Source organism: Coenobita brevimanus, chromosome 90, assembly GCF_032717465.1.
Source record: "Coenobita brevimanus isolate Jiangsu-jjx chromosome 90, ASM3271746v2, whole genome shotgun sequence".
NCBI classification, from domain to species: domain Eukaryota; kingdom Metazoa; phylum Arthropoda; class Malacostraca; order Decapoda; family Coenobitidae; genus Coenobita; species Coenobita brevimanus.
Window position 1 is genome coordinate 27,691,536 of NC_137043.1, and position 12,279 is coordinate 27,703,814.

A 12,279-nucleotide genomic window follows, 5' to 3' on the forward strand; every position below is an offset into this window, starting at 1 on the left:
TCATCCATCCATCATCCAATCCTATGTTGCCCCATGAGAAGCAAAGGAGCCCGGGGCTAGGCAAGTTGGTCCTGACATTTAAGATGAGAGTGACTAGCCTCATTTAACCCTGAGTGGCATTATGTGGGCAATAAACCCCAACCATCCTTTGGATATAAACCTACACAGGCTCAATCTGATTGGAGCACCTTAATTACTCACTAAACCACCAGGTGCCATAATTTGGTTATATGGTTACCACCCACCTAGCAAACAGTTTCCTGGTGTACAGGAAACCATCTGGCTTGTCACTCAGTGTATAGTCACCCACAGGCAGAAGGAAGAGGAAAGAATGAAGGAAAAAAAAGACAGAAGAGGGAGTGTAAAGTCACCTACAGGCAGAAGGAAGAGGAAAGAATGAAGGACAGAAAGATAGGAGAGGAAGGAAGGAAGAGAGGAAATGGCTGACACCCAAAGCAGCACTACATCGAGTGAGTGGATGGTGAGAACCCCCACCTACCACAATGTCAAAAAAATTCCTTGGGATATTATTGCGGCAGCGGCCAAAGAGAACGAAGTGTTGCATCTCTCTCTCTCTCGTGTGAAAGACAGGAGAGAAACTGATTGGGAATTGATTCATGAAATTTCTGTCTGGAGTTCCTCAAGGATCTGTTTTTGGTCAAGCTCCGTTCATAGTAATTCTGAGTAGTTTATTGTCTACTTGACGCACATGATGTGTCTTATCATCTTCATGTTGATAACATTCATCTTTTTTTGAAGATGACAGACTGTATATCAACAATACCGTGAATAAACTGGAATCCCTGATGACTGATATTAAGATCTGGATGGCAAAGTGAAGACTTATGCTGAATGATGGTAAAACATCATTATCTGCAGAAGAAGGAGGGGTTGTGATGCTGATAATGCCCTGGCTCTGAAGAATGGTGAGTCACAACTTCACCCAGCTAGCTCTGTCCAAAACCTGGATGTATATTTCAATTCAAAACCAAATTATAAAGAATACCTCACTCTCATCTTAAATGTCAGGACCAACTTGCCTAGCCCCGGGCTCCTATGCTCCTCACGGGGCAATGTAGGATTGGATGTACAGCTCCGGACAGATGAAACGGCTACACCCCATCCACCAGCGACTTGGTTTGGGTCTCAGTGGTTCTGGTAACAGTTGCAGGTGGAGGGAGGGGGGATGTGGGAGGGTGAGGAGGGGAGAAATGTGGGCGGAGTTATATAGGGGGTAGTGTGGGAGGGTAAAGAAGCAGCACAGTCTGGCTGGTGGGAGGGGGAGACGAATGGTTGGGTAGCGGAGACGAGAGTCTGCTAGAGGGTAAGACAGGTGAGTGTGATTAGATGAAAAGAAATTACAAAAAATGAATTATTATAATATCTGCTGCATATATTGCAATTTATCTACTAAATAAAAACACTGTCTATTATTCACCACCGTATTTGGGTATCCTACTTATTATTATTATCCTTTGAATATTAGGCAATAAATAAAGATATTGGACGGTCTTTCGGACCCGAACCAATTTTTTCATAACTTTTTTCTTCAGCTATTTCCGTATTCCGATTATCCCTCGTGCTTGAAGTCCCCCTTTTTATCACTTTCTCCTACGCCCTATATTTTTTTTTAGGCATAGGGCAGTTTAACTTTCTCTTTAAATAACCATATTTGTCAACAAATATTCCTTTCATTATTCTATTTAATTACCTGTTTTCTTTCAATATGCATTTGTCTAATAATGGGTGTTACACCTTAATTGGCGCCGCTATTTGACGTTTTGAATAAATTTGGTCTAAATTTACGCATATATTGCAGTCTCTCTCAAGTAGGCTGGCAACCTCACACATCCTCCCCCCTGCTTTCTCCTTCTCTCGCTACCCGTTCCCTCCTTTCCTTTTGTAGTACTGTTTATCTATTCTTTCTCATATTTTTAACCTCATTCCTTCTTACAAACTTTTAGTGCCATAGGAATTTCTCCCTTATCACCTACAGTCCTACTACATGAAACTGGAAAAAACTGCCATCGGGAAAAGAATAACTGGAAGTTTATGGCGAAGGTTACGATATTAGTTATTTAGAATGAAAGTGTTGGCAGATACGCATTCTTGACGTGATTATCACAGCCACAGCATTTCGCCTTCATAAAACAGAAGGACTATAGGTTTCATGCATTACCTCCTTACGTCCAGCATTACTGTGCAGAACGCCATGTATAACACATTAAGGACCACAAGGACAGTACTGGTAGTCATCGTGATTCTCATGAATCTCTCCATAGGCTATTGAAAACAGTGCTTTATGCTCAACTTCAGAATTATGTTCTCATCATGGCAATGATAGGCAAAGATAATAAAAACAATATATACAACCAAATTATCATTTATTATACAACAAAGCTCAAACTGCCTCCGTGCTACCTGAAAAAAATTAAATACCTGATCATATATATATATATATATACAGTATATGGATGATGCCATGTCGTAGCGCTTAAGGGAATAACAGGGATGACGAATGTGATAATTGTCGCAAGGGAACGAGATGAAAGGAAAATTTTCTCTACCTGAAGTAAATTCTAATGGACAGTAATAATTCGAGGCCCCGTTTATTGACAATAATTTTTATAGATCTGCATGTCGCCGTTATTGTGTCTCGGAACATTTCGGTAGATGATATACCTGATATAAATTGATAAATGGGTAGAGAGATATCCTTATCGTCTATATTACGTGATAAGTATGATATAGTAATGATAATCTGTCCTGATAGAGTAAATCTTGCTGTGATTGAAGGGTATTTGTAAAGCACTAAAAGTTTGTAAGAAGGAATGAGGTTAAAAATATGAGAAAGAATAGATAAACAGTACTACAAAAGGAAAGGAGGGAACGGGTAGCGAGAGAAGGAGAAAGCAGGGGGGAGGATGTGTGAGGTTGCCAGCCTACTTGAGAGAGACTGCAATATATGCGTAAATTTAGACCAAATTTATTCAAAACGTCAAATAGCGGCGCCAATTAAGGTGTAACACCCATTATTAGACAAATGCATATTGAAAGAAAACAGGTAATTAAATAGAATAATGAAAGGAATATTTGTTGACAAATATGGTTATTTAAAGAGAAAGTTAAACTGCCTTATGCCTAAAAAAAAAATGTAGGGCGTAGGAGAAAGTGATAAAAAGGGGGACTTCATGCACGAGGGATAATAGGAATACAGAAATAGCTGAAGAAAAAAGTTATGAAAAAATTGGTTCGGGTCCGAAAGACCGTCCAATATCTTTATTTATTGCCTAATATCCAAAGGATAATAATAATGAGTAGGATACCCAAATACGGTGGTGAATAATAGACAGTGTTTTTATATAGTAGATAAATTGCAATATATGCAGCAGATATTATAATAATTCATTTTTTGTAATTTCTTTTCATCTAATCACACTCACCTGTCTTACCCTCTAGCAGACTCTCGTCTCCGCTACCCAACCATTCGTCTCCCCCTCCCACCAGCCAGACTGTGCTGCTTCTTCACCCTCCCACACTACCCCCTATATAACTCCGCCCACATTTCTTCCCTCCTCACCCTCCCACATCCCCCCTCCCTCCACCTGCAACTGTTACCAGAACCACTGAGACCCAAACCAAGTCGCTGGTGGATGGGGTGTAGCCGTTTCATCTGTCCGGAGCTGTACATGTGGTGAAGTCTTTATTGTATATGAATGAGTCCCAATTCTCATAATTATAAAAGTTTGCTGGCCCCTGGCCTTTGGTTTTTTCTTCCATGCATTAAAAAAAAAGAAAAATGTCAAGTGCGAGTGAATTTCTTAAAAAGGACTGAAGCTTTTGAGAAACAGACCAGATTATTATTATTATCATCTTTCCTCTTCTGCCTACGGGTGCCTTTACACTCCCTCTTATGTCTGTCTTCCCTTCATTCTTTCCTCTTCCTTCTGCCTATGGGTGACTCTACACTGAGTGGCAAGCCAAATGGTTTGCTGTACACCAGGAAACCATTTACTATGCTGGGTGGTAACCATATAACCATATTATGGTGCCTGGTGGTTTAGAGGGGGTAATTAAGTCACTCCAGTTGGATTGAGCCTAGGTAGGTCTATGTCCAAGGGGTGGTTGGGGTTTATTGCTCATGTAATGCCACTCAGAAATGAGTGAGGCTGGTCACTCTCATCTTAAATGTCGGGGCCAACTTGCCTAACCCTGGGCTCCTATGCTTCCCATGGGGCAATGCAGGATTGGATGATGGATGGATGGATGGATGGATGGATGGATGGATAGATAGATAGATAGATGGATGGATGGGTGGGTTGGTGGGTGAGTGGGTGGGTGGGTGGGTGGGTGGGTGGGTGGGTGGATGGATGGATGGATGGATGGATTATTAGTATTAGTGTCACCATCATCATCATCATCATCATTATTATTATTTTCATTGCCATCATTATTTCATTCACTCATTCATCATCTAATCCTACATTGCCCCATGGGGAGTGTAGGAGCCTGGGGCTAGACTAGTTGGTCCTGAAATTTAAGATGAAAGTGACCTGCCTCACTCATCCCTGAGTGCCATTATGCGAGCAATAAACCCCAACTACCCCTTGGATATAAACCTGCCCAGGCTCAATCTGATCAGAGCGCCTTAATTACCCACTAAACCACCAGGCACCATAATTTGGTTATATGGCTACCACCCAGTGTAGTAAATGGTTTCCTAGTGTTCAAGAAACCATTTGACTTGTCACTCAGTGTAGAGTCGCCCGTAAACAGAAGGATGAGAAAAGAATGAAGGAAAGAAAGACAGAAGAGGAAGGAAGGAAAGAAGAATGGAAGAGAAGAAAAGGCAGTCATCCGAGAGCCGCACTACACGGGGTGAGTGGATGGTGAGTGCCCCCACCTCCCACTAGTGTCCCCAACACAATCATTATTATTATTACTATTATTACTTGTAATATTATTATCTGATTGACTCAATTAGATACATTTATGTGAAGCTACAGAATGTGGTGAATGTTTCTGGAGAATCCAATAGAGCCAGGATTCCAGGGGTCTTGAATGATGAGCAAATGGAATCATGGCCCATTGGATTGGACAAATTTGGGATGTCTGGACACTGTTACTCCTCACCCTGCCCCAGGGTGGGAGAGGAGGTCTGGATGATGATGATGATGATGATGATGAATAACATGTGAAAGCATGCAGTACATATTTTCTTTTTAACCATGGCAATTGTGACGGTATACTGTAAATTTAAAATAAGTAATATACAAACAGCAACCCACAGTACCACCTGTAAACAGTATATACAATGAAGAATTTTACTCTTCTCCTTTCAGTTAGTCCTACCACTGTTTCCACTATAATCAAAACACTATCTACTAAAAAAATTCCACAGCCAATGAAACAGTATTTGCAAAGCCTTAAGCCAATATCAATTTGCCAGAAATATTGTACTATCTACATCAATATTTTCTGCAAAAATACACTCAGTTTTGCAAGCTGCTAGATGTCCCTGTCTTGTTAGTGCTTCCTAACTGATACTGAAATGTTAGCATTATTCCAGTATGTATCTTCATGAATAATCATGCCTGTCAAATTACAATAACTGACCCTCACTATAAGGCTGTGGATGAATACCCAAGATCTAGTAGATGATGAGTGAACAACAGATGATGAGAATGATCAATGACACAGATAGCTGTTGTGGAGCTTTTCTCAACAGTCAAGTACCGGTATCTTGTTTATCTTCAGGGATTAGCAAAGGAATTATAATGTATTTTGGAAAATACCAATAATAAAAAAGATCAAACTACCTCTGGTCATTGACAGGTCGAAACTCTTTCAAACGTCGAGGTGGTGGCCTGTTCCTGTCTCCCGATGGTATCAATGGCTCCTGCTTCTGCTGACTTCCAGTTTCAAACTTGTCACGCGTGGCATGTGTTCGTTTTCCTATCAGTGCCTCTGCCTCCTATGAAAGTGAAGTAGTTATTACAGACAATGAGAAGACAAGAGGTGAGGTACTACTGTACAGGAACACCTCTCTACTTAACTACATAGTGGTAGGTTGGGGCAACCATCTTTCACTCGAAGTGCTACCTTCTTCTTCCTTCACCCTATCATTCATTTTCTTGTATGTCCTCCTCTCTCTCCCTATTTTCTCATCCTTCCAGTCAACTTTTGTTACTTTAATTTCTGTTTCACTTGCCCATATACCGAGAGACAAGCCTAATGGTTTCCTTAACTCAGTAAATCATTTACAATGCTAGGTGGTACTGGTACTCAAATAACCAAATAATGGAGTGATATAGAGCCTACTATGGTGCCCCTGTTGACTAGGTGGTGAGACACAAAGGCAGCAGCCATTTCGAAACCAAACCTCCTCACTCTTCCCCGCACCTCACTGTGGTAATGTTTTGTTCACTGCAACAGAACATTGGTTCACTAAATAGGACAACCTTGTGGGGGTGACTGCTTATCTGCAGTTGATGAGTCTGCTCACCAGACAGACTGATGTTATTCAACAACAGCAACAATAACATTAGAAACTTCACTCAACAACTAGGGTACATTAGTAACTATTAGATGTGATCAGTTTGCATTCCACACTACAGAGTAAAGCCTTTGATGCAAACTAATCACCAAAATATAAAACACAAACATGAAGAACACCACCGAATGCTGACTTGGGAACTATCTGTTTGGTAGAAAGGAATGCGTTACATTCCAAGGCAAGTCAGCACAAAAATAAAATTTCCCTAACAGAGTTCCACAGGGCTCTGTTCTCTTCCCAACACCCTCCAATCTATACATGCATGATCTTCCCACACCCTTACCACCCATAAACATTGCCTCATATGCAGACGACATCCCCACAACAACCACACATCACACTGCAGACCTGGGTCAAGGACATCAATCTGACAATTTTCCCAGCCAAACCCACCACCACACTAATCACCAGCAATAAGCATGAACACAGTCACTCCCTTTGCATCACCTTTAACAAAGTATGTGTGCCACATCCCCCCCCCCCTCAACCAAGATCCTTGGAGTGATATATGACACTAGACGTGCCCTTCAAAAATGAATTTCTGAATTTCTTCTACAGTACCCTCCCATTTTGTTGTCTTTAATGACAGTAACTCGAAGTGATTTTTTAAAGAATTTTTGAAGCATATTTAAAGGCTGCTCAAGAGGTCTGACGTTAGAAGGTTTTTATCTGATGGCAGGTTATCCTCGCGCTTCATTACTCAAATGTTTCTCAAACCAAGTCAATACAATTCTGCCAATCATTTATTGCAGCTGTATCACAGCATATTTTCAACAATCAAAACAGTTAGCATAACTGCCCTGAAAACACTACTGTGGAATATTATCCCCGATAAGCAACGACTTTCTAGCTGCTGAGTACTTGACTCTGTGACTTGAAACAACCTGCAGCAGGTACTGCTTCTTTTCTTCACATGTTGTGATGGAGGTACCGAAGTCCTGCATCAGTTTTGCAGCTCAGTCTGCCTGGTCATTCACCACCACCAGAATGTAGATGAATTTCTTCGTTTGTTGAAAATCTTCAAATGACTGCCAACTGTCTGGATCTGCTTGTGTGAGGAAGTCTGCATTCAACCCAAGTGTGCCAAAGAATGACATGGTACTGCTTGTGACAAAGTCATGAAGTTCCTTCTCAGAAATTCTGCTTGGCTCCATCTGGATTTGTTTGGGTGGTTCATTCTTCAAAGTGCTGATTATCTTTCTTTTAGTGTTGCTGTCTACAGCATCATTGAAAAATGCAAGGGCAATCAGCTCCTCACTCAGGTACCATAGGTGTCTGAGGAATGCCTAACTGCAGCAAATGAAAAACCTTTGTTGATAGCCTCATAGTTTTTCACCAGCTTCAGAATGGCAAGATCATTGGCCAGGTCAGATGCTAGGATTGGGTACGATGTTCAAGACTTTATGTATGGCAGGCATCCAAAGAGGTTTATTTCCCTCAATGCAGTTTCTTCACTTGTCTTTAACTAGAACTGCTGTTTGAACATCTGGATTTTAATGCAGTACAACAACTTGGCCATCCATCTAGCACTACGCATTGCTATAGGGGCCAAGAATCTTATACCACCTGCTGGAGTATCACCCAGAAAAAGTACCATTAATTCTAACAATTCACAGTAGTCATCACGAGCCTGCTGACTGGACTGAAGTGCTTGCTTTGTGAAAACTATAGCATCATGCTTCAAGCCAGTACATTTCTTCAGGACTTCAACGCAGACTGGATCATCGTTTGCTGTCTGAAACTGACTCTTGTCAATTTGTGGCCAAAATTGATGAAAGTGCATGAACAAGCTAATATATGAGCTATTTGATGGACCAAAACAGCATTTGAATACATCTCCAATCACACTTTCTTGTATATGGTGTCAACATACCAGGTACAACAGGTTTTTGCCAAGGCTGTTCTCATTCGCACCACAAGCCCCATTTACTCTGCCAGAATTTGAGGGTGTGGCGTCAAAGCACATGGCCTTAACCTGATCTTCTATATCCCACTCTCTCAACATTTTAACATCAGCACTGATAGTTGTTTTACCCATACTTTTTAGAAGTTTTAGGATGCCAAGAAGCTGCTCCACTTGAAACCCTTATACTACGACTGGCAACCTGTCTCTACCTGTGATATCCGGCAACATTTTACCATCCTAGTGTCCCACTAGAGGTACGGATGCATCAAAACTGGTTTTTCCAGCTTGGGCCATCTGTTCTGATTGACTTAGGCTTGACAGCTAAACTAGAGATATCATGTCCAAGGCTTCTTGCAGTCTCAACTAGGAGAAAAGTTGCATTACAGTTGCTGACATTGGCTCTATCAAATGCAGCACTTAATTCTGTTGTAACAATAGACACAGGTTGCTGTTTGGTACTTCTTAATGAGCAAGATGGTTCAAAATTAGCCTCAAAGTCATTATCTGCTAGTGTGGGCAAATTGCCTTCTGAAGTCAGTTCATGTGCCTCTGAGGTGAAATTCTCTCTCCTTCTTACCTCTTCTTTACTCTGAGATATTCTTCTTGCTTCAGTCTTTTTACTTTCCCGTCCTCTTTTGCAGTTATTGCGGTGTCCCCACTACCCACATAGCCTATGTGTGGCCCATGCTGGTCTTCTAAGAAAGCCCTGTCTTCAACAAAAATTAACATTTTCATTGCATTTGCAAATGCTACATCAAACAGTTTTTCCAAATCTTCACGCAAAGAAGTTTCATTGGCTATCTGGATCTGAGTTCCGCGATTAATGTTCTTCAGTTTCTGCCATCGGTAAAACATTTTTTCAAGCTCAAGACAGAGAGCACCTGATAGTAAGTCGAAGTTTCATTTCTAGTAACTTTCTGATGCTGGACCAATCATCCAAATTTGGGTGGCACTACGTGTTACTATGCCTGAAGGAGCTGCTTCTGCCATTCTTTCTCTCGAGATACAGAATATTATTGACTAATTTGACATGCAAGCAGAACAGCACAGGTAAGCAATGAGCAATATTATAAAGCTGGACAGAAGTTTGACAGTGTTTTAAAAACAGCTGTTACTATGTGACACTGATGGCACCCAATGGAGCAGTGCTGCCAAATGACCGAAAGATTGCCTGTTAAACCAAAGTCAAAATTGCCAAAAGGTTGTCCAACATTTAATTACTGAAAATAATAGTAAATTTACTCTCTGCTGGTCATAACCCACGTATGGAATAAGATTATCAAGAAGTTTCATCGAATCATCCAACCAGAAGAGCCCTGTAAATATGAAAAGCCCAAATAGTCCATCAGGTACAGGGGGTTGTCGGTACCAAAAAGATGGCAAAGGCTCATTGGTTTCATTTGAAAGGTATATTATTCAGGAACTCATTTTGCCCTGGTAGCAGTCTGGATTTCACAGCTTTCATATTTTTATCGCCTATTGAACAGACCACCTATTGGCGAATAAATCCCGCCAAATGCGGTAAAGCCTGTATGCGGTACATTCATATCAGAACTGCATGTCATGATTCTACATGGTATGTCAAGTGCCTTTTACTTTTTTAAGTTTTAATTATGGCCATTTAATGCTACTGTAGTAAAAAGTTTGGTCAAATCAAAAGATGTTGTACTTTTTGAGCCAACATTTTATACTGCCAATAATCTACGCATTGCTATATCTTTGCAATCAGATAAGTTATTGATATTTAAAATTACTGTTTTCATATTCAATACATCCATATTCAGACAGAGGGATCACATGTAGCAATTATTATTCAGCATATAATTATGACTGTATAGTATAGGTGACCATGGTGACACATATATACCAAAATAAGATTGCAAAAACTGACTATTCTAGTCAGATCTCATGATAAGCTGAGTTGGTATCTTGATTGTTACAATTTAGGAGGTTAAATGAATGAACTACAACTAAACACCATCTTTAATTGAATATTGTTTCATTGCACTAGACACAGTATTAAAATGTACAAACAGACTACATAATGTTCTCAGTAATTCTTGTCATTTGCAATACTTTCAGAGTAATTCAAAGTCAAGTTCTTCCATTTCAGCATCATCGTCCATCACTTGTGGGTCATCGTCTTCATCATCCTGTGGCTGGTTGTCACAGTTTCTCAACTTACATAGTTCAGAGCACTTCATGTTATTAACCATGCATGTACACTGTGGGAGGCGACATGACCTTGAACAGTTGCAGGCCAGGAGTTCCAATACAGAATCGGGTGAAGGAGCGCCATCCAGCCAGTCAATTTTCAATTCCTCTTTCCCATCTTTTGCTTCAACTTTCCAACCTCGACCTCTAGGTGATGGTACTTCTGGGTAAGCTTCCAGACTTCGTGGCCAAACACCGGCCTGGTAGTTGGCCCTACATGCATGTTTATGAAGGGCGTCTGCACATGGTGGAAGCTGGTGCGGTTCAACACAGCCTTTCTTACTGCTGAAAAGATGATACCGCAGTTCATTTACTTTTCGAACGCTCGTTTTGGTTGCATACATTTGACATGTAAATGCCTCCAGGTTGTTACGAAGTGAGTCTGAGACATCACACAGTTCCAAGATCTGCGAATGTGGACTGGAGCTCTGCGTCCTGCTTTAGCAGCTTGAGAGAAGCTATCTTTCCTCGGCCTGCAAGGGAGCTCACGCTGTCACATCCAGTGTATGCATGCATCCCAAGTAAAGCTTTGCAGTATTACCAATGGTCCTAGTGTAGTGTACACTTTCTGTACATCTATGTAAGATACCCTTGCCAAAGTTCCACACTTAAGATACAGGTGTGTATCTATGTCGTCACAGAATGCAAGTGCCAACAAAAACACATCTGTATCATCAGCTACAAGTACAACTGAATCAAATCCTGCACTTGCTGCATGTGCAGAGTGCAAGATAAAGGCGGGTGTCTGCCTCCTCTTGAGATGAACATAGTTCTGGTACAAGAACACAGCCTTCATCATGCATGATTTTGTAGCAGTTTTCCCCGCATGTGACATACAAACTTTTGTTTCCGAGTCGTTCGGTGTACTTTGCTTGTTTCCATTCTTGTATGAGAAAGTGAATGAAACTGGTCTTGTTTGGTGTAGCAGAAAGAAATTTTTGCCATTGTACAACCGTTTGTTTTGCAGTGATGTTTTTCAGCTGAATCACACCGACAATAGTGGCTGCATTTGATTCCTTGTATCTTAAAATGTATGGAGAAATAGTTTATTTATGTTATTATCACATACGGTTGCTAAGATACGACGATAAGTCGGTTTTCAAAATTTATCTGGCGGCTCAAACAGTACATAATCTTTTGATTTGACCAAACTTGGTGCTATAATGGCATTACATGAACAAAGTAAAAGGCACTTGACATACCATGTAGAATCATGACATGCAGCTCTGATATGAATGTACCGCATACAGGCTTTACCGCATTTGGCGGGATTTATTCGCCAATAGGTGGTCTGTTCAATAGGCGATAAAAATATGAAAGCTGTGAAATCCAGACTGCTACCAGGGCAAAATGAGTTCCTGAATAATATACCTTTCAAATGAAACCAATGAGCCTTTGCCATCTTTTTGGTACCGGTTGGCTAAAAATGGGGGGTTCACCTGACGGACTAAAATAAAAATACAGGCACTTGAGCAAGACATCGAAAACTTTTCCCTCACTGGGCAACTAGTAAATGTTGATGTAAGTTGCTGAAATTTTGCATATATATGCTTCATTCATCAGGCGTAACAATTTGAGGGGGTATCATCATCATGATTGGTGA

At 40.8% G+C, this 12,279-nt stretch overlaps 1 protein-coding gene across 1 annotated transcript in view; it reads right to left on the reverse strand.

Moving 5' to 3' along the window:
* Abp1 (Actin binding protein 1) overlaps window positions 1–12,279 on the reverse strand; it is a 135,979-nt gene that overhangs the window by 55,247 nt on the left and 68,453 nt on the right. The window contains exon 7 of the mRNA XM_080281657.1: window positions 5,820–5,974. Coding sequence (XP_080137783.1) covers window positions 5,820–5,974 — 155 coding nt within the window. The remainder of the gene's footprint in view (window positions 1–5,819; window positions 5,975–12,279) is intronic.